Source organism: Heliconius melpomene, chromosome 1, assembly GCF_056956725.1.
Source record: "Heliconius melpomene rosina isolate 202511_hmr_F chromosome 1, ASM5695672v1, whole genome shotgun sequence".
Taxonomy (NCBI): Eukaryota; Metazoa; Arthropoda; class Insecta; order Lepidoptera; family Nymphalidae; genus Heliconius; species Heliconius melpomene.
The window spans coordinates 4,509,000-4,525,878 of NC_140389.1; the positions used below are offsets into that span (position 1 = coordinate 4,509,000).

At 30.0% G+C, this 16,879-nt stretch overlaps 1 protein-coding gene across 3 annotated transcripts in view; it reads left to right on the forward strand.

Annotated features, from left to right (window-relative positions):
- The window catches only part of LOC146541022 (lachesin-like), a 116,135-nt gene that overhangs the window by 12,412 nt on the left and 86,844 nt on the right, over window positions 1–16,879 (forward strand). For all 3 annotated transcript variants that reach the window (XM_085189303.1, XM_085189294.1, XM_085189311.1), the window contains exon 2: window positions 5,232–5,414. In XM_085189303.1, coding sequence (XP_085045429.1) covers window positions 5,348–5,414 — 67 coding nt within the window. In that variant the 5' untranslated portion in view covers window positions 5,232–5,347. The remainder of the gene's footprint in view (window positions 1–5,231; window positions 5,415–16,879) is intronic.

Genomic DNA, 16,879 nt, shown 5'->3' on the forward strand with positions numbered 1-16,879 from the left:
TATAGACTACAACTAACTTTTTCAAGTACGAGTAGATTCGTCCCCCTATGCAATTTAATATACCTATATTGAGAAACCATCGTAGCCCAGAATCTAATTGAAAATTGGACGGGTATAGGTTCGATTTTTACTAGCGCAACAAAATGCAGCGTTAAGTACCGATATTTCATATGGCTCGATATCAATTCAGACTTTTGTTATTACTTTTATTATTATATTAATTTCTGTAATTAATAATATTACATATTTTATGAACTTACCTTTATATAGAAATCTCTTCAATTTATTTATCTATATATATAAAAGGACTTGTCCTCACTGACTGAGGTAAGACGCACGCACAGCCGTAACCGCTGTGCGTAGAAACGTTAAATTTGGACAAAAGTTTACTTTTGTAATCTGGACATCCACTAAGAAGGGATTTTGAAAAATTTTAACCCTAAAGGGGTGAAATAGGGGTTCAAAGTTTGTATGGAAAAAAAATTAAATCGGCACCGATTTTTATAAAATTTCAAATTTAGATTTTTAAAAGTATTTAATTGAACACGTGTTTCATCGTTTTCTAGAATTCCCCCCCCTAAGGGTGCAAATAAGGGGTTGAAAGTTTGTATAGGTTTTTTTTTAAATCGTCACCAATTTTTATAAAATTTGAAATTCAGACTCTTAAACGTATATAATTAAACACATGTTTCATGGTTTTCTAGAATTCACCCCCTAAGGGTGCAAATAAGGGGTTGAAAGTTTGTATGGGAAAATTCTTAAATCGCCACCGATTTTTATAAAATTTGATATTTAGATTCTTAAAAATATTTAATTGAACATATGTTTCATGGTTTTCTAGAATTCACCCCCTAAGGGTGCAAATAAGAGGTTGAAAGTTTGTATGGAAAAATCTTTAAATCGCCACCGACTTTTATAAAATTTGAAATTTAGACTCTTAAAAATATTTCATTGAACACATGTTTCATGGGTTATTAGAATTCACCCTTAAATATGCAAGCGAAGCTGCGCGCGTCCGCTAGTTGAATATAAAACGATTCGTTGTGAAATCATGCCCTCAGGTCGTAGCTTCTTGATAGCGAGATGAGACTATCTTTGTACAGATATGTAGGTTATACTCTCTTATATTTAATATTTATATATTAATTTAGCATTTCTTCGCTCTGGTAATAAGGCGAAGCGCAGCGTTAAGTTCCATCACAAAACTAGCAATGTAATAATGGAATGGAAGTGTATTAAAGAGAACAGGACGTCTTAACACTAGGTTCCCTCTGCCTACTCTCCTATTTATATGCGGGTTACACTGTAAATAAAATATATTTCGAAATTGAACCTACAACCGCCACGTTTACACTTATCTGTCACTGCGCTACGATGACCTCCCGTATCTTTTATAATATATATTAATATTTATTTAACTATTTACATTTAATTTTCAAATTTCATTTCAATATAGTTTAACATAAAATGTCTAAAATCAACATCCTTGAGGTCAGCGTGAATTTCTTGTACAAATAAAGGTTAGCACACCACACCGTGCGAGTCAACAATAAACTGGCCATAATGTACTTATATATATTTTTTACGATTTTTTTTCAGTTTAACACTGTATTCCCTATATAGCAGGGTAGGCAGAGGGAACATAATAAAAAAGTAAAAAGAGTGCTCTATTTTTTTATTTTCTATTATCTTTTATATCTATTTATTTGCAATAAATTTGTAGGCTAAATAAAGTTAGTGAAGGTGTAAGCGATGCATTTTATTTGTACTATTAAATGAGAAATAATATAATTACATATCAATTTATATTTTTTATCATACTCTTATCTGGCGTTACTGACCATCTGACTGGGAGGAGACGTACAGACGAATCTAGGTTAAGAAATTTTGGAGAGCACTAAGAGAAGATTACTAGAAATTGTACTAAATGATTACTAGAAATTCGGATTATTAGAAATTCCTACGAGAAAGAGAAATAATAGGATTTTTCTTCGATTACTATTATTTAACAAAAGATTTTTTTTATCAATTTTAAACTTAAAAAAAATGCAATATTTTATTTAATATAAATATCTATTATATGCTTAATATAAATAATTTTGGAATTTCTTTTACCTAACATTAAATGGTCACTCTACACTAAGCAAACTGTCAAACGGACAAACACCATTCGCTTTCTATTGAAAAGAGACGGTTGTATAAAAGTTATACGAACTAAAATAACATTATCGACGTTTCCTATATATTGAAATCTGTACTAATAATATAAAGATGACTAGATTGTTTGTTTGAACGGTATAATCTCAGGAAGTAATAGCTCAAATAGAGTTATTTTGCCTAGAATAGCTTACTTTTCGAGAAAGACTAAAGAGTGTAGGTTATATTACATTACGATCGTCATACTTACTTCCATACTATCTTTTGTAATAAAAAAAACCACATAAACATGTCGATCTGTCGAAATGGGAAATTACAAATGTTCTTTACAAATATAATTTATTAGCGTTATGACGTAAACAGCCCTCCTTATTTAGGGGCCGCTCCTCTATGTCTAAATTAGCTACTATTGTGATTGGGTGAATAACGACTTATGGTGGTGCGGGTAAAGGAAAGGTGTTGCCAGTTCAAATCTCATTAAAAATTTAAAATTATAATGCTCTTTTGTAATTTAATTTCGGTTAATTTTTTTTTAGCAAAGGGAACCTAGTGTTAAGACACTCCGTTCACTATGCACTACCCAACAAAAAAAATAATGAAATCACGCATTCGAATAACGATTCTTTAACAAGTATGTTATACTTTACAACTACACTTTAAAAGATTACATTGTTTATACTGTGATAGTATTTAACTTGACTTCTAGGATCACTTACCCAAGTATTACTCACCAGGTTTATATTTAAAACGTAATAGGTTTGTTTTTTTATTATTATTTTATGGTTTTCTCAAAGGTAAAGAGCTAGTGTTAAGACACTTCGTTCTTAATTTTTTGCCTATTAAAATAATTTAAGAAAATTAATTTCAAAATGAGACCAGAAAAAGAGGAAATGAAAATAATATTCTCCCTCAAGTGGGAATCGAACATACAACCATCGCATATATAATTTAAAAATACATATTTTAAGGTCATATAAAGTCCCATTCATATTTTAACATACAGTCATTTGGTGGCAAGAAGATATTATTTCGTAAAGCGTCTTGTGTCAGCGAAGCCTTGGCCCTTATGACTCTTTGTTTACACCTGTTGACTAATATACCTAGTAATTTAGATATTGTTTTTTTTTTGTTATTTAGGCGGTGTTTAACTGCAAATGCAGTGGTTACGGGTTCGATTCCCAGTTGGATGATTTTATTTCCTCGCTCTGGTAATAAGACAAATAATACGCTATGTTGTGAAAATTGGCCGGAAAGTAGAAAACGAAGTGTCTTGACACTAGGTTACCTCTATCTCTATCTTGTTATATGTAGGATACAACGTGACTATTACTCCAAAGTTTTGTTTATTCTCCAGTTTGATCTTAAACATTTATTTTTCATTAATTTGTGATTTATAATGTTAGAAATTGTCTAACCACTGGATGCAAAACCGTGCAAATTGGAGTAGGTTGAGTAGGAAGGCAGACCCTGGTAATAGCCGAGATTAATGCGAGGAAGAAGAAGAAGAAGAAATCTCCCCACTATATAGGTCGAATAGGGTCTAAACTCTTTCTTAACTGTAATATTATACATACATACATCTCCAAGATCAAAGATGCGGAAGGAAGCCACTGTACTAATAAATGCAGGTTATTTTTGTACACCCTTGTAAGTACACATTTCCGTTACGGGTTAAACGAAGCTATTGATTCATTTTTTATCTAAAACTAACTATTGATGTTGGGGAGAGTATCAAAACTATTTTGTAAAAAAATTTATTAAAAAAAAGGGAATGAAAACCTGTGAAAGTTATAGTATTTTTTATTTTCATTTAATTACTGTATTTTACATTCTGAACGAACACAAAATTATGAAAATAACAAAAACTCAAAACAATTCTATTCTATAGAAATATTCATATTTTTAACGTAGCTTCATTAGTTAAATTGATTAAATCAAATAGTCATGGGTTCAAATCTGGATTGAATCCAAATTTAAAATGGCGAATCAATAAAAAAATAACTTCCAACCGTTACTACTCTACCACTGATAACAACATTTTGTTTCTTCAATACATGCCATATTTGCTAACATCTAGAAGTAACTGATATACCTACAATATACATATACAGCCACCCGGCGTGCCTTATCTCGTCATGTTACATGAGTGACGTCCGCGCGTCTGTTTAAGTTGACCTGAGCTTATCTAATATAATAGAGTTGAAATAGAAACACTATGATATTATGACGGAATATCAAACGTATAGGGTTACATTGATAATTTCACATTAATGTTTTGTTGGGATATTTATTCCGTTATCGATTTTAATTGGTTTGTGTTATTTGTATTCGATTTGACTGACTGACGATTTGACTGGTTATAAAAAGCTATTAATATTTATTAACGCGAAATATATAGGTAATTTTAATGGTATGTAAAGGCTATTAAAGTCTCAACATTTATATATATTTTGTTGAAGAAAACCATGTAGATATTATATTCAATAGCTGAATTTAAAACCACACACATAGCAGGAAACATAGCTAACCAGTTTTAGTCTCTTCTATTCTAGAGTGACGAAATAAAAACAATTCATTTTCCCTAAAGGGAATCGAACCTATTATAGTCGCGATTACAGTCAGATATGTGATATTACATTATTTTTTATAATATACATAAAAAATTAATATTTAGTTAACATTATACAATAATATGGAATTGCGATTGTAGAGGTTACGAAGTCGTTTCCGCTCGTGATAAGTAATTTTTCTTGCTCTATTATTAGTAGCTAGCGACGTAATTGCAAGAATTGTTTTGAAGGCCAATTATATTATTGCAAAGATATTACCAGTAGGTATCTAATTATCTTTATTTACTATCTGTTTATTATTTAATTTTATTATAATGGCGATGACATAATATTAATAAGTTAATTATACGAAATTATATTTAATATTATAAAATTAATTGTAACAAAACAAAATGCACAAAAATATATATATTTTTATTTATTTTATTATATTTAAAATTATATTTTTCAATTTATTTGTTTTTATACTATGCTAAATTTGACACATTGTTTTTTTTTTTACAGATTTACGAAAGTGCCTAACGAAGATAGTGATGTGCCTTTAGTGACAGTGTAAACAGTGCCTAAACATAATATATATTTTTATACACTTAATAAGTAATCTGTGCCTGTGGATAAAAATGGAGATGAAGAGTCTGTGGATATGCATGGCGTTCTTCGTGATCGCTTACCTCTCACAATGTTCAGGTAATTTTTTATTTTATGTTTTATTAGCAGATCTACATAAATAATATACTTCTCAAATATACTTTTATTTAAATGACTGGCAACCAATATTCTTCTTTTATGAATTGACTAAAAATAAATATTAGATTTAGTTCTCATTCAGGTAAAAAATTATAGATTCTGTCATTTAGCTAAAAGGAGATCAAAACATTCTAGGTGCTAATAAAACCCAAAGAATGTGTGAAAACAACATTTTAAACTACAATATTTTAACTTAAGAACCAAAACTTTTTTTTTTTAATTTTTAAGGCCTAAAAATTTTAAGCCGACTAATTTATAATTATTAGATAATAATTAAAATAACGCCTGTCATCAATTTAATCATATGTACGTAAGAAATATTTAAATACAATTTTAAAAAGGCAAAAAAATAGACATCAGAATAATTTTACGCCCGTCATTACATGTATCCTATGCTAAAAGCAATTATAGAAGTCTAACAAAAACCTAGATGACTAATCTTACTTTTTTTGACACCTCATTATAACGAGGCCAAGCTCTGGTGAAGGAACAAAAAGTGTGGTCCGTGACAGTTTAATAAGAAAAAGTATTTATTTGAAATATTAGCCGTGATGCGTGAAAAGCGTCGAGTTCATTGATTTCTGCTTAATTTACAATAAATGTTATGTACTAGTAGCATCCGATGGGCTTCGCCCGCTTGAACTATGCGAATATTTATTTAATAATTTTTATGTAGGAACAAATTGTTGAAAAATTTAAAATAGTTTGTTTGTATCTCTTTATAACTTACATTCTCCAAATAAGTACCATTATCTTTTATTTTACCGTACGATCTCCTTCGATGGTTCCACATACAACGTGACATAGGGGAAGTGCTTAGTGCAAAACTGTGGGAGCTCAACTACGCGAGACATGAAAATTAATTCCATTCCATCGTGTGGACTCGAACTTCTTCAAATCTTCAACACTCCCACTGCGCCATGACATTTAAAAATGGATTAAATTAAAGATAAAATAAAACAAGTGAAGTCACACTGTTTATCTAGCTATAATTCAAAGTATAAGTGAGTGGGCAGAGCTGCCACCAAAAATAAGAAGTATAAATATAAGAAACCTGGTTTCAAAATCACCTTTCACCATTCTCTTATTTAGACATTAGCGGATAAGGTGTCGATTACGATAGTGATACTACTGTCATTTAATTTTTTTAAAGACATATTTAGATTAAAGATTTATCATTTTCAGACGTTGATCTCACTAGTTCAACCTACTTTTAGTAAATAGATAATAAAAGAAAACGGAATTTAGTTCAGATTGCCTTTTTTTAGAAGCTATTTGAGTTGTGATTTGTATCGGTGTTTGACTTTCCCGAATTGAATAAGTACGGTCAACAAAAAGTGTAGACAAATAAATATTTAAATATAGTAAGATTCTTTTAATTTCTGCAAAGTTAACATTTTTGGAGAGTATTTCATTAGGTTTAAAAAAATTCAAATTATATATGTTATACAATAACAAATTAGTTGTTGACAACACTGAAAGACATCTTATAGCTGAAAACTATTAACTCCCTATATAATTAACAGCAAGACGTAATAAAGGCATTATTAATCATATCTCACGATTCACATTTACTGTCCTAAATAAAAATGCTTTGTAACGCAATTCTAGGTTGCTTTATCTTTTAATCGGCACAGATTAGACAATACACAGCCAAAATTATAATGTTCATGACACATTTTTACTATTTAATAGCACAAATCTAGTTTATATAGTTTTTATATTATTTGATATTTATTAGTCGTGATTGTTCGCGACAGGTTGTAATAGTAGGGGCGGCGAAGAGGGGACTTTGTGGAGTCATTCGAGCGCATCAGATTAAGATACTGGGGATTCCTTGTACTCGGTTACGTACTTCCACCAAATATGAGCTTCCTATGTATGGCCGCGCGTCTAGGATAAAGGATCAGATTAGTAAAAAAAAATTGATCATCGGACATTCTCGAGCGCGTCAGATTAAGATAGGGTAAGTTAGTTACATGCTAAATCGTGTATATTCCACTAATCTGACAATTTGAGAGTGACGCAAAGGAGGGAGAGGGCTCCAAAGTTGTAAAAAAAAAACGTTATCTGGACATTCTCGAGCGCGGCTAATTTTTTTTTTATTTTGAAGGGAATCATTCAAGGATTACGAAAAACATATAATCTGACAAATTCCCCAAACCGAAGTAATAGAAATTGATTGATAAAGTTTAATATACCTAAGAATTGCATATATTCCTCTCACCGTATTTCTATTCCTATCACACTCTTTTTTTTATTTATTGGTCCCTAATTCATCAATGAAGATGATAAATTAAAAAAAATACTTGAAAAAAAAATTTTTTTTGTACTTTTTTTTTATAAATACAAGTATTCTATTTCAAACATACATTCTTTTAGTTACATTCTATTTCTTGAGCTTTTCTATTGATTGCGTACAATGAATAAAAAAATTGAGGCCAGTCGTGGCGCAGTGGCACAAAGTGTGACAGTAAAACAGACTGGTTGTGGGTTCAATCTCCATTCCAGGAGATGAAATATTTATTGAAATTTATATTTCCATTTCTTCGCTCTGGTGTCGAGGCAAAACAGTGACGTTAAGTGCTGCTACTCAACACTCAATGCCTTCAAAATTTGGCAGAAAGTGGGGAACAGAGTGTCTTAACCTTAGGTTCCCTCTGCCTACCCTGCTGTGTGCGGGATACAACGTAAAGCTGACTTGTTTCTTGTATTGGTTTAAAAAAATATTAATAATTGTCAGATTAAGCAAGTCCCTTCAGATAATCGTCTGATTTTGAGATATCACGTCTAGGGCATGAAGATGAACCATATATATCTTAATCTGACGCGCTCGAGTATTTCAAGATGACGATTTTTTTTTTGCATTTTCAAACAACGATTACGAGCTTGCGTCACATCCAAATCGTCAGATTATTACATAAGAGCTTTTTTTTAGGTTCACTTAACACCCCCTTAGAAAATCTGACGCGCTCGATAATATTTTTTTTTTGCCATTTTTAACTCTTACGTACGACCACCTCCACCACGGAAACTGTCAGATTAACATATTTTCATGCTTAAGAAGACGTAGGCAATTGATGATATCAATATCTGACGCGCTCGAGTATGTCCATGGAACAGTTTTTTTTTTACATTTTTGAAAATCTATAACCCCTCAACCCACCGGTGAAACGAAATTTTTTATATGACATTTTTTTCTTGTTATCATCTAAGCTTCGCAACCCAATAGGTCTCCATGACGCTCGAGTGACTCCACAGTTTGCTGCTTCGCCTCCCTAACTATAAGTTCGATTGCCACTCGAGAGAATGAAACGTTAAATATTTTCATTTTCTCGCTCTGGATACTAGGCAAAGCACGGCGTTAAATTTCGCCGCTCGATAAGAAATGTCTCCAGCATTTGGTGAAAAGTATGGAACGAGGTGTTTTAATGGGAACGGAGTATCTCAAAACTAGGTTACTTACCCTGCTGTGTGCGGGATACAGCGTGAAACTAAAAAAAACAATAATTTATTCTTAGAAAGCAGACTCAACATTTTACAAATACAGATTAAATATAATTTAAAACGTGGCATAATAAGTGTGGGTTACAGCTTTTGTTTCTTAATAAAACTATTGTGTTCGTAGGTAATGTAGGTACCTCGCGTAGGCTTCATTATGCATGTTCCAATTAAATTGATTGATGAGACAGCCGATACATGTAATATGTAGGTACATTTAAATTTAAGTTGTATTTTAATTTTAGTTAATTTAGACCTCTTGTTGGCTTGTTTTGATTAACGATGAATTGTTACACTTTTGTGAGAACATTATTTGTTTTATATACTTAATTAGAATTTTATAGCATTTTCCTAGTTGATTAAATTTTCATAATTATTATATTATTAATTATTATTTATATCTATTTTTGATCATTCTATAATTGTATACACCACTAGCGGCCCGCCCGCGGCTTCACCTGCGTGAACTACGCTATTATTAATTTCTGTCTCCATGAGTTCCTACGTCCTATAAGTGAGTCCATGCAAAATTTGAGACTCCTAGCATTTGTAGTAACGAAGTTTCATACAAACTTTCAACCCCAAAAACAACCCCTTAGAAGTCGAATATTGCAAATTCCCGTCTTAGTGAGCACATACGTCCTTTAAGTAACTCCTATGCAAAATTTGAGATCCCTAGCACATGTAGTTTCTGAGATTTCGTGATGAGTGAGTGACCTTTCGATTTCATATATATAGATTAAAAGAGATTTTAAATAAATTTAATATAGTAATGTTACAATTTGTAAAAAAAAGCTAACAAGAAATCTAAACCATAATTTGAACGTGATCTTCACGCTGTTACACTTTAATTCAATGTCAATCCTTTAAACCTGTTTTTATGTAACAATCGTATAATCTCTCACTACCTATTAACAGATTATGAAAGATCCCGCTGACATTAGCCGTCAAAATATCCAACCATACATGTCAAAGTGACAGCTGTCAAATTGATTATAAGTTAGAAGTTACTATACCGTTAGCTTTTCGATAGAATACAAATAAGGTTAAATAGTTTTATATTTGATTGAAGCAGCTTAAATATTTTTACAGTACAGTTCTTAATTTATGGTGTTTCGAGATTAAATATTTTTTTTATTTAATAGAAAGAAATTTTATAGATAGTCAATATACAACTGGTATTTTATGATATTTAATAAAATGTTATAGGCTGTATTTTTAATGACATTTGCATTTTAATATTTTATAAAGGTATTTTATTTTTTATTTAAAAGGCCAAAAGCAAAGTGCCTTCGACCTAATTTTATATACAAATACATTTCAAATAATTAAATCCAAAATAAAAGATATTATAATGACTGTATATCGTGATAGCAACGAATAAATAGCATTTTGCGAATCCAGACGCTTATTAATCAATGGACGCGCCTAGGATCATCAGCCTTAATTAATTAGAGGAATGTTATCTGTGTCATGTTGCTGGCTCCGTATAAAAAATATATTAGACCATTTTAATTTGACTTTTTATCTTATAACAAATTTTGTGATATTTTAGCAATTGAACAAAAAATATATCTTGTTGAATTCAGTGAACAGTAACTTTTAAAATTTAAGTTTTTAAATGTCAATTTAATTAATATTATTAGACACGCCATTTACAAAAAAGAAATCCATTATTCAATACGAACATTATTCTAGAACAGGCTTTACGATATCTGCCACACGCCAGTAATATAAAAAAAATAAAAATATATATTTAAATCATTCTGTAACGCGACAGATAAAAGCAAAACATAGTTTCCCCTTCACATATTGTAATGTTATGTAAATAAAAGTAGAAAAAAACAAGATATTTCAATGAATTACCATATCGTAGTGTAGAAGTAATGTGGTATAATTTGTAATTTAAAGTACACTGTGACAGCCACATTGTGACTCTGGTCTGTAGGCATGTTGAAGAATGTTGTTATACATTTTTTTATAAAATATTTCTAAGTCAAGTTATTGTTTTGTTTGAATTATTAAAAGGAGATAATAATTATATAAAAAAATAATGTAATGTGTCTATTAAGACCACAGAACACATTTACTCATTTGATTAAGACACACCGTAATATTTTAAAATTAATTATATGGATATGTGCCCATGTTAGAAATCTACTATATTTTCTGAATATTAATCATAATTAATGCCTGTTTCTGAAGTATATAATCTATGTACTCTATATATCTTTGATATAATGTAAAGCATTGCGATTATATACTTATATACTTTATTATTGTTTATAAAGTAGTCTTATCAAATAAACTTATCAATAAGCAGTTTACATTGCGTAATCACAAATGAATCCAATAATCGAGTAACTCGTATGGGTAATTCGAAATTACAATTTAAATCGATAATGTAAATTACGTAACTGAACAATCACGTGAATTACAATATACACAATGGTTCATTCGCTTAATCCATTCAATCAGTCAATCAATCAATCACTGGTTGAACGTGATTCAATACGGTAATGTTGGCTCGCCTGTTCATTTTTTTTTTAAATATATGTAAACTTTATGGTCTATTTATAAACTATAAAAAAAAACTTTACTACTAAACTGTTAAGTTGTTGTTTACTTGTATGCTTCGCATATTTTGTATTTTGGTAAAAAAATTAATGCTATTAAAATGTAGTTTAAACTTAAACTCGTAAGTGAAAAAATAAAGCACGATTTACACAATATTTAAAAAGTTAACTGTCTTCCCACTGGAAATAAAGTCTATATTATTGCTCAGCTCAAATTTTTTTAAATATTTTTTTAAATTTTCATACTTAATAAATAATTCCTATATGTAACTATAAACTAGTATTTTCCTTGAAACGATTATGTTTTTGTACAATTAAATTTATGATGATATTTTTTGTATACAAGTAATGTCGTAGTTTTTCTGACATTTAATATATATAGTCGTTGTGGTGTTCAAAAAATAACATAAAAGTTGGTACGAAAATGGAAATAAAATTACACAAATAAAGCACTTGATAAGCAGATTCGCGGCAGCAGATAAATAAAATACCTTTTAAAGTAAAGTTCAAAGTATGGATACTTTTTAAATGGTTGCCAGTTTCATAACACTAATGCATTATTTAAAAAAAAACTTTATGTGTTTATTATGTGGCATATATTTTTTGTTGTTAATAAAAATACCAAATTGCCAAAAGTAAAAAGGTTAATGTCATAAAAATATAAAGGTTTATAATTTGATGACTTTAACAAAAGAAATATGTCTTTTTTTTAGTTTTTTAATATTTAATAACAATAACTTATGTTTTTTTTAATGGAAAATTAGCATGAACGTATAGATTTTTAGATTATACTATTACTACTATTTTGAATATACAAATTATTTATTAAAAAAACAGATTTTACTTTAATAATATTAAAAAAAAACTTTTAATTAAAATAAAATCTATTTCATTTAACTAAAATCCTTTTAAACAATGTAATCGAAAACTGAAAAAAATGGCGTGCTTGAATCAATGTTAGTTAAATAAAGACGGGCAAAAGCATTGCTTTAATACAAAACTTGTTTGACGACATTCTAAAATGCAGCTGATTGCGACGCGGTTTCACAATATTCAAATATATTCAGTTTCATAATATCTGGTTATTTAGTACTTTTTAATTCAGGGTCATGGTTGCTAATATAATTCATTGATTGAGTTCATTGATTTTTCGCGATTTTGCGTATTGAACATGTTTTGGACTTGTAAATAAATTCGTTATTTAAAGGTTATATTAGTCTAGACTAATAATAAAAAAAAAAAAAAAATTACATGACTAATAATAAAATTAACTAAGGAAATTTGTGATAAAATACTCCGTTCTTCGATTTCTATTAGAATTCTAGGCATTGCGTATAGAATGGAAGATTTTAACAAAGTGTTTTGTTTGGCGGGGAAATTAAAACAATTAGTTTTTCATTTTATTCGATTTCCAGTAAGGGAGGACATATTTAATTCTGTATATTTCTACGGTATACATTAAAATAATAAAATCTTTTTATCAACACATATCCATGTTGTAAGTAAAGGCAGTCAAGTAACGTCCCACTGACTACACCATAGATTTAAAACTCAAAACCATCAGATGAAGCCAATCACCTATTGCGCCAAGATGGTGTCATTAAGTTTATAATATTAACATAATGATTAAATAAGTAATGTACGAGATAATTTTTTTATCTAAGTTATGGTTTATATGGTTGTAATAACTCGGCACTGCATACGATTCAATGTTGAAATTTCTAGAAGAATATTTTTAGAGATAAAATCTTTTTAATTTCATGTCAACGAGGCCGTTGTGGCGTAACGGTAGTATTACAGACATCGGTTGTGGATTCGATTCCCATTCGTGGAAAGATTTTTTTATTTCCTTCCTCTGGTAATAAAAAAAATCTGTGGTGCGCAGAGAGAGAGAGAGCGCGCGGTTTTTTGACCCTGCAATGCGGGAAAAAGCGTGAAGCCCTTATTTTTATTTTGTTTTTTTTATTCATAGATCGCGACATTGTGTGTTGAATGGCGACATCAACGTCACGCTTTGCCTTGTTATAGTTGTTGTTTATTAAGTGAGAAAATACCAAATATTAAACAATTTATTATCTCTAGATATTTAATCAATACAAACCAGTGTTCTATTAACATTCTCTAATAATATTTCTCAGTAATATCTCGATATCTGATATGTATCTTAATCCAATGAATACAAAATCGGCCAAACCACAAGTAAACAATGGTGTGCGTAACTCTTATTGTTTCACGGTCTAGGTGCGATCAAGGTTCCAATTGTATCTCTATTGTATTTAAGACCTATGGATGGATCTATAAATAGTTGATAAATAAATTAATTGATTTTATTACGGGTATTTAATATATTTATTGGAAACAGAGTGTTTTAACACTAGGTTTCTACTATGTACCCAAAAAAGTGTATATTACAATAGAAACATTTAATTCTCAGTGTATTCTTTTACCAGATTATTATTAGCTATTACTCAGTAGGTAAGTACTAGGTACCTACATGCATTTGTTTACAGTTTTACAGTTTTGCCAAGAAACCGTTATCGGTCAACTGATAACACATTTATGCAAGAGTGGTTCAGAATATTTTTTATCTGAAATCTCTAACTCATTGCTGTATCCCGCATATAGCAGGATAGGCAGAGGGAACGAAGTGCTATGACATTCCATTCCCTAATTTACTTATTCGAGTGGCGGAACTTCACGTCGGGCCTTGTCCTTTTATTAGAGCGAGAAGATGAAAATAATTCTTTTCTCCGTGTGAAATCGAACCCACAACCATCACGTTTACTCTGTCACAATGCCTTGTAAAGTGATAAAGTACAAATAATATTAAATTTGGCGACAAAAAGACGGACACTCTCTTGTTGAGATCTTAAATTTTTAATTAGGTCATTAGTTTATATATGCTAAGTGTGGTATAGAAGGAGCCTTATCATTTATTTCATAATATAAATATGTAGATAACAAAGGTCCCTACTATGTAATACCATAGTAATACCTATAGTTTTTTTTACTTTTGTAAACGAATAATACGTTAATACGTTAGTCTCTATCGATAATATAGCTAGTAAGTATATATTTACTTTTCGATATAGTACAAGTTTGTAGTTTTATTTAAAATTTTTGTGTGTTTAAATTGATTCATTAAAATGTACATTTCAAATTTTTTGTTCATTTCAGTAATAAATAATTTCGAAAATAACCCAAAATAAAAAAAATATTATCAATTTAAATTTAATCTATACGAGTAAGTCAGAGTATTTAAAACCTCATTTTTGAGATAATTTCTGTTAAATTAAAGCAAATATAATTTCCATGGAATATGATATCTTCTTTATTACGTTAGATCTAAAATTTAAAAACATAAATTCATACATATATTATACATTATAATATTTGTACATATTTTAAACTTAAATTTTACTATTAGACGAATTTAATTTCCATAGTATGTACATACAAAGTTACGTCATATAAAAGTGTCGTAAGTGTATTTGGTTAGGAGTTACTCGCAGTGGGGAATGTGCAAACACACTCTTATCTCATTATAGAGTTTCTTAATGTAGTGATCTAATTATGAAGCTTAAATAGCAGCCATTCTTTACTTTTATATTATTTTTAGATGATTCAAGATGATCAGATGTTTTGATCACTATCAAAATGGAACTTCACTGAGTGAGTGGAGTAATGTATAAAGCAAGGTAGGAAGAGGGAACCTAGTGTTCACTACGTTCCCCTCGCACCGAACAATAGATAGCCCTGCTATATCCATCCATCCATCCATCAGCCTTTCAACGTCCACTGTTGGACATAGGCCTCCCCTAATTCTCGCCACTCCGTCCGGTCCTGCGCCCTTTGAATCCAGCGGATTCCCGCTGTCTTTTTAAGGTCGTCGTTAAGCCCTGCTATATAGTTATAACAATTAAGATTTGTGCTATTATAATGTTTTAGACATTTATACATATCTATCGAATTGGAATCTGCTACCTCCGTTTTAATAACTGTTACACTAACAATGGATATCGTGATAATTTTTCATAACGGTTTATGGTTTTCATAAATTGAAAGCTAAAATTATTGCAAACTGTAATCATTGTATGAAACGGAAATTGTTTATTGAAAAATAAACTTTATGTTGAAGAGATAAATTTTGAATCACTTTGAACAAGATCTTAAGTGCTTTCACAGAAATCAACCCTTTTGTTTGGATATTTAAAATTAAACAGGATTCTTTTACACCGAAGTGGTTATGAATGGAACAAAAATATACTTTTCCTTTTTGGGTTTTAAAAGAGAAAATTTTCTATTTATAACTAGTTTATTTATGGTTACTTCACAATTTGAAGAAGTTATAAGAAAAAAAAACAAACAAGAAACTATAACTTGTATAGGAGCTACAACTACTCTACTTGAAATTTCAAAAAAAATGTTGAAATTGAATTGAATTAAATTGAATTGAATTGAATAAATGTTGAATTGTTGAAAAAATTTTATACTCGATAAACCATAATTAAAGAATAGAATTTAAAGTAATAATATTAATTAATTTTTAAATATAGTTTAGATGCACAAATCGAAAATTGAGAATGAAAGTGTCTTAATAGGAACGTAGGAACGTAGTGACTTACCACTATACCTAGAGGTTACCCTACCTGTCCTCTGCCCGCCCTGTACACTGTGCTAGATACAGATTTTAATTTAAAAAGAAAAATGTATAATATTGTGAAATATGACGGTATCATTGGTGGTATGTCACAGATGCCCCAGAGACCGAGTGTAAAAGAAAGGGCGGGTATATTTAGAAATGCGTCATTTTGCTCAACTTAAATCGTGACGAAGCTTACAAAGCTTTTTAAGCTTTCAGGTGGTATAACCGAGCTTTTTTATTTTGCTTAACTTATAAATATTTTTTGTTATTGTAATTGGTATGTAGGTGGTAGTGGCGCATTGGCATATATTCTGCCGCTAAAACGATGGTTGCGGGTTCGATTGCCACTCGGTGGAATGAAATTTCTTTATTTCGTCGTTCTGGTATCTAGTTTCGCGGCGTTGAGTTTCATCACACAACACACAATGTAGAAATTAGGCGGTGCATGGAGAATGGAGGTTCTTAACACTTAGTAACCTTTGACTACTTTACTATATACAAGATCTGTATCTTGTGAAGCTATTTATTTATTAACTTGAAGTAAATTTGGCGTGATATCGATTTTCATTATATTGTAACATTTATTTCTGCTTAGGAGGATAAATTACGTTTATTATAAACATTTCTTATATAAGATAAGATATTATCATAGATATATTTGTAATTCGAATAAAATACATTGA